The sequence below is a fragment of the Pithys albifrons genome, chromosome 9 (assembly GCF_047495875.1).
Source record: "Pithys albifrons albifrons isolate INPA30051 chromosome 9, PitAlb_v1, whole genome shotgun sequence".
NCBI lineage: Eukaryota > Metazoa > Chordata > Aves > Passeriformes > Thamnophilidae > Pithys > Pithys albifrons.
Genome location: NC_092466.1, coordinates 13,005,274 through 13,019,247, shown reverse-complemented (window position 1 = coordinate 13,019,247; position 13,974 = coordinate 13,005,274). Strand labels below are relative to the sequence as shown.

General features: G+C 38.5%; 1 protein-coding gene across 1 annotated transcript in view; it reads left to right on the top strand.

Annotated features, from left to right (window-relative positions):
- The window catches only part of CFAP58 (cilia and flagella associated protein 58), a 57,087-nt gene that overhangs the window by 32,264 nt on the left and 10,849 nt on the right, over nucleotides 1-13,974 (top strand). Inside the window, exon 15 of the mRNA XM_071563812.1 lies at nucleotides 1,433-1,537. Coding sequence (XP_071419913.1) covers nucleotides 1,433-1,537 — 105 coding nt within the window. The remainder of the gene's footprint in view (nucleotides 1-1,432; nucleotides 1,538-13,974) is intronic.

The following is a 13,974-nucleotide window of genomic DNA, read 5'->3' as shown; positions in this document are numbered from 1 at the left end:
TAATGAGTGGTAAAGTGCTCGGTCTCTATAGAAGCAAAGCTGAGTACTTTGACTGTGCTTACTAATATTGTAGTTAATTTCAGATCTTTCCATGCTGAGCTTAAAGGTGAACAGTGGGATTTGCTTTTCTCATGGAAGGGAGATATAATGCAGGATGCTGAACTGGGTTAAACATGTGTAGGTGCAAACTCCAGCACTACCTTGTAAACAAAGAAAAATCAGGCAAGTCAAAACTTCCAATATTGGGAAAATGAATGTATTAAGAAACTGATAATGGGAAATCATGTCTTTCCATTCTGCATTACTGGTTTGTATTTGGAACACAGAAAGGCCAGCAGATGGCCAGATCCATGTGAAATAATCCTGGTGGGATTTTGGTTCAATTCCTAATGAACAAACACCCTTGTATCTCTACAGTTGTCACAATTGGCACCACATTTGGGAAGCACTATAAAAAAAAATCAAGGACTGAGTGGATCATGGGGACTGATCTACTTTTTAGCCTGATTTCTGAGGAAATAGTTTTGTGTTGTGAGTGCTGTGTGCATATCTGTGTTAGTGTCCTAGTTATGCTTGAATTGATTAGTCAATTTAGATAAAATCAGATAAAAGATTAGGAGCAATGAGATACCAAGTTCCTTATAAACTCAAGCAAATATGTAGAGAGCAGGACTTTATTGGAGCCTTTACTGTGGTGTGACTTTAATCCTTATGAGACACCACATGAGAGCAGAGAAACCAGATGGGAGAGGCGTGTTATGGATCCCTGAGTGCGGAGAGGCTTCAGTCAGAGTGTGCCCTTCAGTAAAAGATCCAACAAGAAGATATGAAGTAGTGGGGAATGCTGGCTGCTCCTCACAGAATTACTTCTTTATTCCTTAGAGCTTCCTCCAGATTCAATCTGTGACATAAGAGTGAGGAGAAATAGAGAGACAGACATCTACTAGCTCCTGGTCTTTATGGGCTATGTAGATAGAGGGCAGCAGTACAGTTCATACATTCTGTCACCATTTTAAGCACTCGATTTCACTGAAGAATGAGATTTCACATCTATGGACACTTGAGAGCCTCATCATAATTTATCAGTGTACCCCACAAATTTGTTCCTCTTAACTTCTCAACCTGTTTCAAGACTTTATTGCAGTTACTCTATCTTTTGTTCAAAGCAACTGTTGAGGTTCTTAAACAGTGGAAGTACTTGCACTGCCCTTCATTTGTCAGTGGGAAGTTTCACTTGCTGCTAAAATTGATATACTAAATTTCAGGACTGCTTGTATGCATGCAATTTAAAAAAAAATAACCAAACACTCCCAACTCTCCCCTTTTATGTTTGTTACTTTTGAACACTTAGATATTATGGCTTTCATTTGTAAACAAGAAACACTAACTTGTTATCGTGTATAATTTTTGAGACTTCTTTGCTCTTTTGTAGGCCAGTGACCCCACTACATATGAGCTAATTCAGAAAGTACAGAGACTACAGAAGAGGCTTATCAGCAAGACAAGTGAAGTTATAGAGAAAGAATTTCTCCTTCAGGTACTGCAGCGTAATTGTTGTTGCACCTTATTATGTATCAGACTTACTCTGCATTCTCTGTCTACTGATGTGTTTCCTGAATGTTATTTATATGCATGACTTTGAATTTCTCTTGCATGCCCTTTAGACAGCTTTAGGTGGCAGCACTGACTCACTGAAACGAGAACAAACAGCATCTGATTAGTTGATTTTTATATTCTTGTTACTGATACCTGGACAACTCTGGAAAATACAATTAAAGGTTGGCTTCAGTTTATTCATGCCATAGATTAGTCTTCAAGTCAGTTTTAGGCTTTTTGAAAGGCTTTTTTTTGTTCTCTTAAACAAACCTGCTATGACTAGAACATGAAGGAAAATCCCTCTTCGATTTAATTTGTGCTTAGCTTGACTTTTGGCAGAAGAAATCCTACAGAGTTTGTGTGACTTAGATATGTTGCAGTCAGGGACATGTTTGATTTCAAGCTTTTTGTGCTGAACTTTGCCAAAAATATTTTTTGTGATAACTTATTTGTTTTAAACTATATCAGATGCCCCTTAACCCCAGTGATACCAGTAAGATTTATGTTGTAGGATGGAGGAGAGACTGCATTCCTCTAGTGCAAATATTGCTACCAGATGTAACACAAAGGAGAGATTGTATTCCTCTAGTGCAAATATTGCTACCAGATGTAACACAAAAGGACTCTTTCAGCTTTATCCATAGGTGTAAAACTGGAAAATCTGTCTCCTTCATTCTGGTGACTGTAGGAATAGCTACAGTTTACCAGCTCTAGGTATGATTTTAACATCTTGGTCTTAAATACACTAATAGTCTTTATACCTGTGTTAGGTATCACTCAGTGGAGAGTAGAATGTGACCGGAACCTCCTTCTGTCTTGAGATGAAGCTCAGCAGATGTTATCAAGGCAGGGTTTGTCCCTATTTATTGTTTCACAGGAAAAAATAGAACTGCAATTTTGTTTGAAGGTAATGTATGGTGTATTATGCCTTTGCTTGGAAAAATATGGTCTTTTTTTCATAGCACTGAAATGGTGTCAGTGAAATAGTTACCTTAAAATGTAGTAAAAATAGCTGCAAATTTACTGTGCTTTACCCATGCACAAACCTAGTTCTGTTGGATTTTTACACAGTCTATACAGTATCTTGCCTTATCCTTAGTATACTCCCATTTTGCTGTCATCCTTATTTTCAGCTGAAGAACTGAGATATAGATGTATTAGGTTGCCTGCCCAAGGAAATCTTTGAAATAGTAGGTGTTTCAGCCCACACTGCTTTACTAGCCATTGGTACAATCTTTCTGTCTGTGCAACAGTCCTTCTATGGCAACTCTAATGGTTTTTTAATTATTTTCCTGGACTTAAGACAGAGTCTGGCTATATAAAATTTAATCATTATAGCTAGAATTGTTAGCTAGTTCCTTTGTATCCTTACTTCACACACCAATTTCCTGTGCAACAATTCTTAAATTAAGGTCTCCAGGGATTTACCATGCACATTTCTGAGCTCTTTTCTGTTTTTCCACAGTGTTTTTAGTCCTCCCCAATGACTGAAATAGGGCTCTTTTGTAGTAGGGTGTGGGGAATGAGATGTAACCAGAGGTGCAGGAAAACCCCCAGCTCATTTTTTGGAGGGCTGTATGACCTGCTGGGTCAGTCACTAGCATAGGGCTCGCCAGTTAAGTGTACTAGCTGAGCTGTACACTTATGTCTGGATAACCTTGTGCAAGTAACTTTATTATTCTTTGGACTGGTTTTCCTTGATATGATGATAATACCTGTTTTTGTAAAATGACACCTTGATACTCACTAAAACAAAACATTTGCTAATAACTTCTTAAACTGATGCCATGATGTTCCAAACTCCTGTGATGAAGGAGTGAGCCTGAGGAACATTTCCAGCAGAAGGAAATGAATAGAGCAGTAACATGAACTTTCTGGAGAGAGCTGGGCTGCATGCACCAGGAGGGTTGCTTCACCAGACCCCCTTTTGGCAGTGTGTCCTTATTCAAAAGATCATCTAAGGTTTGATCTTGAGTGAACTGTAGAATTATGGGAAACATCAGCAATTTACTTCCCATTTCTGGAATTTTTAATTTTGTCCCCTCAATATAATTGGTTTTGCATAGTGAGTTCTTCTCTCTTTTTTAAAATCCTGGTAAGTCCCCTCATGCTTAAAGGCATTTAATGTCTTTTTATTATGTGTCTCTTCTGGAATTCATCTCAGTTCAGTTCAGTTGCTGCTCACTTGCAGGAGTGGGAGAATTGCTGATGATTTGCCCTGTGCCTGGTTGGCGTAACATCTTCCATACTCGGAGTCAGAGAGGGATGCAAACTTCTTAAGTCAGAGAGCTACTGCTTTCCCCATGTTGTGTTTGCTTCATGTCACACCTCCTCACTCCTAGTCATCTTCATCCACATCTTACCCTGCTTTAAAATGGTCTTAATCTCTTGCTTACTGTACATAACCTTTCCTCATGTGTTTGGCCATGCTAGAAAATAGGATATCTGTGTAAGGTGAAGCTTGTGAGTGCCTGTGTCCATGATTTCTGTGTGTGCATATTATATAACTTAAACTCGCTCACATCAGAGTGTAGCAATAAAATAGAGTGCAAAAATCTCCACAGATTGAATATTGTGTATTAAAAACACCTTTGGAATTTAGAAATAACCCATGTCTGGAAATGGTTGAGCCTGGTGTCTGCAACCTGCAGTTTGTTTTGTAGGGTATTCACCTTGTTGCATACTCATGCAGAGCCATAATGTTTGTCTAAGGGAAAAATAATTCCATTTGTATTGTATGCACTGTAGTTCTGTCTTGTGACTGTTCATTTTTTTTTGTCAATGGTCTTTTAAATAAAAGTTGGTTTATGCAGGGAACAAGATTTCAGCTGGGTATGTAAATGGAAATTTGTGCTAAGTAAGTATCACCGTATATAGATTCATGTAGAAAAGCCTCTTTTTACTTTTCCTGCTCCTGATGTGTATTTAATCACATCCTTTTTATTAGCCTTTTCATTATTTCTCACTTGTCAGTTGTTTGAAAATGAGGCAGCTGTAGAAGCAAGCTACAATCCCTGCTATGTGATTAACAGAATGATTCGCTACGTTCCAGTCGGAATATTTGGATTCTGACAGTACGGGAAAAACCCATCTTGACTCTAAAATATCATACAAAAATATCTCTTAACTGGTCATCAGAACACATTTTTGAATCAGATATATGCTGAGAGGTAGTGAATATGAAACATGATGAATGTTGGGTTTTGCTGGAACAACTTTTCGGAGTTGAACACTTTAGTAAAGATGTAAAAAGATATCCCATGTTCTAGAAATTATTAAACTCTTTTCTTTGTTTTGATTTATCTGTGCCCTGTAGCTACAGCATCTTGGGTTATAAGCTATCAGCTCCCATATACTAAATAAGTGTCAACATCCTGAGATGCTACTTTGAAGAGCAGGTGGTCATACTTTCTCCTTTAGCTCAGGCATTCTCACAGTTGTGAGTTGCTGTGCTGAAGAAAAAGACTGTCTTAAAAATCAGATCCAAACCCAAGGTCTTGAATACTTATATGGTCAACAAAAATCAGTGACATTTTTTTAAAACATAGGAAATATTACTTCAGGGTTAGCCAGCTCTCCTGTGTGAGTCATTAGTGTCCTTCTGAATTTGTGCAGTTAAGATGAAGCATTTTTTGGTTCTTTTCTAAACTGAGTAATATTGCAGGGCTTTGTGGAGAAATAAATTGTGTGTTAGCCAAGGGATCTCAGTGGTGGGTCAGTCTTTGTGAACAACGTGTTCATGTGGGATGAACAACACGTATTGTAAGGCCATAGGGTATAATTATTAATAAACAGGAGTGCTCTGCTGAACAAATCCTGACTGCAAAAAAACAGTTGCTCACTTTGCATGTGGGGCAAATCCCTCACATGACTGAAGCTCTACTACTCTGCTGTGTACTGAGCAGTGATGTGATAAACTTGCAGTGGAATGGATTACCTTGTTAGGATTATGATTAGTGTGGTTTTAAGAACTTATCCCATTAAAAGTGAATTATGCACTGCTTTATTTGTTTCAAATTTAGTTCTTTCTCTTCAGAGTGAACTCCTCTAATTTGATTTTATGTCTGACTGAGCAGAATTTTACTCAGCTGCATGTCTTGGAATGGATAACAGAGTAAAGATCCACATTATATGTCAGTTACCTCTTTGTCCGTCATCTCAGGAGAGTGTTCATAGATGTAAAAAAGAAGTGCAACCTGGATTATTTGTGCAGGGAGGCAGAGGCAAATGTACCTTATTTAATGCTTGCATGTGATAGTGAAAGCATTGCTTTTCTGTACATTTTTAATCACTATAGTTTAATTGTCAGCAATCAAAGCCCGAGACTGGGCAGTCAGGATGTGATGCTTCCAGACTGTTAGTGTCTTGAGCTCATAGTTTTAAAGAGTGGAAGGGCAAAAGGCATGCTTAGCTCATGTATCTGACTCAGAGATTACAGTCAGATAGCACCCACATGTCCTTGTATAAAGCCAAGTTTTGAGCTGTTTCAATCCCTCCAGAGCACTGACTGTCCCACTGACAGAGAGTAGGAGGAGAAGAAGAGATGCTGCTGTCTCCAGCAGAATGCCATGTCAGGTATTGTGAGATACAGGAAGGGAGAAGCAAGAGATTCTCTGTGACCTTTGGCACGTTACTTAGCTTTTGCATGCCTCACATAAAGTTAAAAGGGAATAAAATAATTTCCATTCTTACAGTGGTGTGTGAATGAATATATTAGAGCTATGACTCAATTCAGTAGATAAACACTCAAAATAGGCAGATGTTTTATTTCATTTGTGCTAACTTGGTAGAAGAGCTGTTCTGTCCAATTTGAGGTGCTCGTGGCTATAGTGTCCGAACAGATATATAACATCTTTATTCCTCAGAGCTGGTACTATAGTTTCATAAAGAAATCTCCTTTAGAACAGTGTGTTACCATGTGAGCGTATGCAGACTGGCATCTACTGAAATAAAAGTTTTCTACCAAGAAATGAAGGAGCTTTGGGATTTGCTTACCTTTATTTGCTTCCCAATCCCCCCCTCCCTCCTTATAAAAAATACTATTTTTTTCGATCTTGTATAATGTTTTTTTGGCCCAATGTATGAGAGCCTCGTCCTTCTGAAAATTGTTTCTTTCCCCAGCTTGGGAGTTTCATGATGCTCACTTGTGTTAGGTCCTTCATTGCTCTCACAGTGCTCAAGTAGCTTCCATTATACAGCACATAATACAGAAATGTGTGGTCAGATGTAAGAGATTTTCTCATCTGACAGCCTGCTAGGAAAAATGAGAATACTCTCCTATCACCTACTTTTATTTTGGTATTCTTAAGGCTCAGATCAGTTTTATCTTAGATTTTATCTTTACATCTTCAACACGGATGAGATTCTCAAATTCAGCATGTACATATTTTTGGTGCCCAGCGTAGATTCTGCTTGGATTTGAGAGTATCACTACCTTGGATGTTACATGTAAAGTCGATAGTCTGAGTTGGGGAGTTTTTTGGCAGAATTGTCTGTTTTTGTAAAAATAACTGCAGTTCGCTTCAGGAAACTAATGACTGTAGAATCCCTAAAAGTCTTTTTTGACCTGCCCATTATTGTTTCTCTGTCATCTTGCCTTTAGAGAAATTTCAACAGAGGTAGTTTGGGAGAGCGCTTTGTATGCACTAAAACTTACAGGTGAACTGCAAAATGCACTGCAAAATCCAATCCTTTCTTTACTGCTCCTTTATCATTTATATATGAAGTCAGCCTTTTGAAGGGATTTTTCCATTCAAAAATTAAAAGAGAAATTTTCTTTTTAGCTTTTTATACTGTACTAGGACTTGGCTCTTTTCTATCTCTATTTCCTGGAGGATTTGACTTCCTCTGGAAGCACTGGATTAATGCTCTATCTTGCAGCTCAGGCTAGTGGTTCTTCAGCCCTCAATTAAAGGAGTGAGTATATTGAGCTTTAGGCCTTTTCTATAGTTAAAAGCACCATTCCTACTAGCAAAAAGGTCCCTTTTCTGATTTGGCTTATACCAGCTCCTGAATGGCAGAAGACTTTCTTGCCAGTAAAATTGCATCTAATTGCATAGCCAGTAGCTGGCATAGCCATGTCAGCACAAAGAAATTGCATCACTAAATGAATTGAAATTGGCCAGAGATGTCAAAAACCACAAGAAAGGATTCCTAAGGTAACAACAAGCAGAAACAGAAGGAAAGTATTGGCCCACTCTTTGTTAGGAGAAGTGAAATGGTCAACAACAACCCTGAAAAGGTGTGAAATTCAACAAGGGCAAGTGTTTTACACCTGACCAATTTACTCCAGGAGTGGAACATAGCCTGGGATCTACCCAGCTGGGGAGCAACTCTGTGGAAAGGGACCTGGGGGTCCTGGTGACCAACAAGCTCAGTATTAGTGAACAGTTTGCTGCTATAGCAAAGAAAGGCAACAGGATGCTGAGTGGCACCAAGAGGGGCAGCAGCAGCAGCAGAGACCACCCCACTCTACTCAGCACATATCAGGCCACACATGGAATAATGTGTTCAGTTTTGGTCCCTGTTATATAAAAATAATGTGAACTGTCTGGAGACGGTCCAGAAAAGGGCCACAAAGATGGTCAAAGAACTGTGAAGCTTGCCATAGGAGGAGAGACTGAGAGAACTGGATTTGTTTCGCCTTGGAAAAAAGAAAGGCTTAGGGGAAACATTGTAATTATGTTTCAATATTTAAAAGGTGGCTAAAAGGAAGATGGAGACTCTCTTTTTACAAGGAGTCATGTGGAAAAGATGAGGCTGATGAGTACAGGTTACTCCTAGGGACATTCTAATTGGACACAAGAGGAAATTTGTTCCCAATGAGAATGTTTGGAAGCCATTAGAATAACCTCCCCAGGGAAGTGGTGGATTCCCTAATGCTGGACACTAAAGGTCCATCTGGACAGTGTACTGGGACATCTTGTCTAGATGGTGTTTTTGCTGAGAAAGACTGGACCACCACATGATCCTTGGGGTCCCCTTAGAGCCTGGTATTCTATGATTCAGAGATTTAAAAGGTGCCAATTGAAGATCTAATCCCAAAGCCCTTGCCTGAGAGGTCTTATTAAGGGACAACAAACTTACTGCTTACTCTTATAGATGTATACTTGTTGTCAATGTAAACAAAGGAGAATGAAAGAAAGATTGAACCACATGATTTTCAAGGTTCCCTTCCAGCCTGGTATTCTGTGGAATCTAAGCTGCTAAAACTTCTAACCATTGATCAAATGGTTCCTGACATGGGGAAAAAAAAGCAGAAAAATGCTTTCCTGTCCTTATAAAAACCAAAGTGTTGTTATATACCTTAAGGAAGCAAGAGAGAGAAAGAAGTACCTGGTGGAGTGTGGATTTTGAGTTAATGACTCCAGTTATAAGCTGGTAGCCAGAATTTCAGGGGATTTGTATTGAAATATAGAAATGAGAAATACAGCAAGGTCTAACATTTACTTTTTGGCTTTCAGCTGAGTATGAATCATAGTTTACTTCCCCAGTGTCATGCAGAACTAGGCATTGTTGTGTCAAAGCCACACTGTAAGAATTGCCTGGATTTAAAGTTAAGACTCCAAAGACAATGGCTGGTTTTTTTTTATTCAAATGAAAACATAATTTATGCCCATGAACTCTGGTTGTAACCCAGTTCTAACTAGTGATGAATGAAAAATAACTTATTGCCAGCTCAATATTGTGTTGCAGAACAGTCTAGTGAGTTAATGCCATCAAATTAATTTCAGTCCAGCATCCTGAAACTTATTTCAACAGGAGTCTCCAATGAGTATAAAGTGACATATGGAGGTACCCAATGCATCACATCATCCTTCAGAACGACTTTTCCAGATTCTTTCCTTCTTATGCAATTCTTTTATTTTCCTTTTTGTTGTTTGAAGGGTTCATTGCTGAACTAGGATTGTCACTGGGGATTTTAGCTTTGACTGTAAGTGGAAATGTTTTTTATTTTGGTATTGGTTTTAAATTGAAGGATTAATGTCTGTAAGGCATGATGATTTTTCCATACAATTGAATTTCTCTAGTACCTTTTGTTCTGACAATGATGACTTTTTCCCAATTAATTTAATTATTTATTCATTTTAAAACGGATTGTGTAGCCAGTAGGGTTCTGTGAGTATGGTAGACCTCCTCACACTGAGCCTGTTGTAGGATCATTGTGTTAATTCTTGATGCAGCTTACCAGGACTCATATACGATCCTGTAATTATGGAACAAGTAATCATATCTCAAAACCAGGAAAGGTGTGAGTCACCTGTGTGGAGGTCTGTTGACGGTCTACATATCTACCTGAATGTTTTGTGTAAGCCTTAATAATTCATAAGCTATTTGAGGCATGTTCTGTTCTTGCCCTGGCTCTTCTCAGAAAGGATTTGATTTCTATTTCTGTGTATTTTGAATACGCTGCTTGGAGCATTAGTTTATTTTAGCCCTTCTAATCTCAGTCCATCTAGAATTAGATGTTCTATGCTATAGAAATTTACAGCATGATAAATTACTCTTAAAAACATGCTGACATTTAGATTCATTGCCTCCTCCCACATATGTTGCAATTCAAATGGAAGAGAATAAAGTCTTCCCAGGAAAATAGACTTTTTTTTTTTACTATGTTTGTTTAAACAGGTTTTTTAAAAATCAGGTAGGAAAGATGCTGATCACTTTAATGTCACCAGGTGAAGACAGTAAGAGTCTGCTCTTTAGAGTGATGAAATAATTTTCCAATAAAAATCCTGCAAATATTTTTGACACCGAGAAATGGGAAACAATCAGAATAGTTAGTGATCAAACAAAACATTTTTGATGAATAATTTTCTTAGTGGAAGGGTTTAATTTTTCCTGAATCTTTGTGGAGCTACAGTGCCCTCATAAACAAAACATGTTTCCCATGATAAATGGTTGTGGACAGATGCAAGGTGCAAATTTATTTGAGAAATCGTAAGAAAACAGATCAAAATGACTTCTGGTGATCTGCACCATTTTTAGCTCCTCTAATGATGTTTTAATCAGAAATATTCAGATGCCATTTACAAAGATGAAGAACTTGCAGGCAGAGTAAAAATCCCTTAGGTTTTATAGGTGGCAAATGTACATGAATGCTTAATCTGTTTTACAAGTGTTTTTAGGAGAACTGATATATTTACTTGAGACTGAGCCTGAAAGAGAACTCTGTTGGGTCATCAGATGCCATCCCTCCACGTCATGCAAAATTGATTTAATTACACAAATACTCTCCTTGATAGATGAATGTCAGGTATAGATTTATTTGCTGCATTCTCATATATATGCTCCCAGTCCATGAAGTTAAGTGCGTGTGAAGAGATTGTTGGCTTCAAGTACACTGTGGTTTATGGCTGTGGGTTTTGTCCCACACTTCTAACCCACTGTTGGAGTCTAGGCCTGGTGTGTCTGAGAAGTCAGGAGCAGATGTATTGACCCACTCAGCATGGTGGTTCTGGAGGACTGGGAGAATGAGTGTCATTTCTGGGTATCTTCAAGGAGTTTAGTGAAGTTTGGCAATTCATGTAGCAACATTTTGTGTCCAGAACTCTTGTAGAAGGGGATCACTGCCCTGGCTGGTAGCAACACTTCAGCCTGTGTACATTAAGATTTAATAGCATTCAGATACTGAAATGAGGAGGCCATATAAAAACCTAAGATACAGTACTGTCATCTGAAATCTGCATCAGAAAAACAGAAACAGTAATCACCAAATTATTCAAATGAATTACATTTGGTTTGAGCCCAGAAATCCTGAGCATGGACACTTTGTGTCATTAGACTGGAAATATTTTGTAAAATTACCCATTCCTAAAGTTCTTACTCAGTCAGAATTGCCTTTAGCTTCACCATTATTTTGCTAGAATAAAGCTTGGGCAAAAAGATCAGGAATTGTTCCAGTAAATAACAAATAACTGAAAACAAACTTGTTTACTCCTCATTCCTGTGTTCAGCATGTATCTGGGAAGGAAATAAATCTGCTGCGCACCCCAGGGTAAAGTATATTAATCAACCAGTTATCTTGTTAAGGGAAAATAAATGAGTCTGTGCTGACTGAATACATTGCAGTGCACAAACTTTGCAGTGCTGTTAGCAATCCAATACTGACTGTCAGCCATCCAGAAGCTGCTAGAGAAGTTAAAATAGTGGAGAAGTGTGACAGCAATGTAGCAATATGTTCACAAGCCCAGGTGATACAGCGTGGCCCAGAGCCAGATGTACATCCTTACTGTTCAGGTGTTCTTCCACTAAGGCAAAGGTGTTCTCTTCCTTCAGCAGCAAGATATGGACAATCTACAGCATCCCACTCAGTGATGGATTACTGTTTTATATGACAGTTGAAACAACAACAACAAAACCCCACAAAAAAAAAAGGTCATTCCACAGGGACAAACTAGATTTTAGCTATTCCAGTTCAGTTATTTTCATACTTATAGGAGTGTGAATGGTGCTGTTGAGAGAACACATGCGGAAAGATGCTTCAGGCTAAGGCTGTTTTGCAGCAGTTCAGAGGCAGGCAGAGTTACAGTATTTGGTTGTTTTTTTTCAGAAAGGGAGCTTAAAATTGGACACATGAGGACACAAACAGGTGTCAAAAGAGCGTCATTTCTCCATTCTTCTCTCAAGACATCCAGAATGTCATCAGTCAGCCAGTTGCTCCACAGCTTCTAGGCTCAGAGCTCAAGTCTTCCCATGCCTGTCTTAGTAGATATAGCTGTGATCTTTAACAGGGCATGACAAACTTGGGTGCAGCAGTTGTCTTTACATGGGCATTAGGATTCACTGTCTTTCCCCTTCCTTTAGTCCTCTTTCAGTTTCTTTGAATTTTAAGAAGCAGGCAAGGGGAGCCGAAACAGAACTCCTCGAAGGGTAGCTCTAATTACAGTGAGTCTAAAGGAAGTCATGCATTAAAACTTTCATGATTTCAGAATTGCTGTGTGTGTTTCTTAGATGTACTGTTATTTCTTAATAGGTTTCAAAGTGTAACAAGGAGACTGGTCTTTCTTCCCTGAGGTACTTGACATATGCAGGGAAACTCTGCCATCCTGTCAGAAAGATGTATGTAAGCTTTACTGCCTTGTTAGACAGGAATTTGTAGATTTAAGTAGTGGCTTGACTTTGAGACAGCTGTTCAGAGGTAGCAATTCCAGAACACCGAAGGACTTGAAGCAAAGTGCTCTCATCTTTCAGAGAAATCTAAGGATTTAAGTCATGCAGGTGATTAAAGAGATGTGGGTGCCTAAATTACAAATAAGTATTTCTAGAAGGAGCTCTGCAATTTCTCTGACCCTTTGAGGTCATCTGTCAGATCAGTCTGAAGTGAGAGCAGAAGCTGGGTCTGCTGCGAATCCCCATCCCAAGCCTACACCTGCAGGAACAGCTCGTCATTATAAGTGGAGCTGTGATAATTCTTCTTTGATTCATCTGATATTTTAAAAATTGAAATGCCTATTGAATAGCTAAAACACAGGCTGTTACACTGACATTATAATAGAGAGGTTTTAGGTCAAATAGTCTAGATTTGAAGAAGAGACAATTTTTTTTGCTAGAAGGTCTGTATAAAGTAACTATTACACAGCAAAGGTTCCCCATTGTTTGCTTTGTAGACTTATTCACTTAGAATATTTAGATGCCTTTGTTGATAAGATTTGTGTCAACCTCTGAATCTCCTCCAGGACACTTTAAGACGAGTTGCTACTAAATTGTGAAACAAAGGTTTGTTTAGAGCTGTGTTCGACCCAGCTGTCAAGCTGCAGGCTCTGTGGAAATAGTTGGAATATTTACATCAATCCATGTCATTGTCAGGGATAATTCTCACTTTCAAGGAACAGCTCCTTTTTCTTTTGTGTGCATACGTGTGTGTGTTTCTGCTCATTCATATAGAACAGGAGATAATTAATTGATCATCCTCTGCAATGTAAAGTATATAACTGTGATTAAATGAGCTACTGTGATTAATGATTTTATAAACTGTTGTGTAATGTCTGTAGTAAAAAGGGAATTGCAGATGTTCTTTCAGCAAGACACATCCATGCCATTTTGTTCTGATAGATTGCTATCCTGGTGTCTCAGAGTTCAGAAGCTGAAAGGAGTGGAGTGTATGTAACCTATTTGTTTCTTCGTTGGGAAAACCCCCCTGTTTTCCCACAACCTTCCTAAGAAATATCCAATACTCACAGTACCTAGCAATGATAAGAAAAAGTCACAGTTGCACTTGACTGGAATTTTTCATACTTTATTTTTCCTGGAAGAGGATAATAGAGCAGCATTCAGCTCTTGCTCTTGCAAAAAAAAAAAAAGCAAGGGTGAAGACTTAGAAGGTGGTCCAAAGTGTTTTTCCCTCTGTCTTCAAGCTGTTTTGAAAATGCCAGTCAA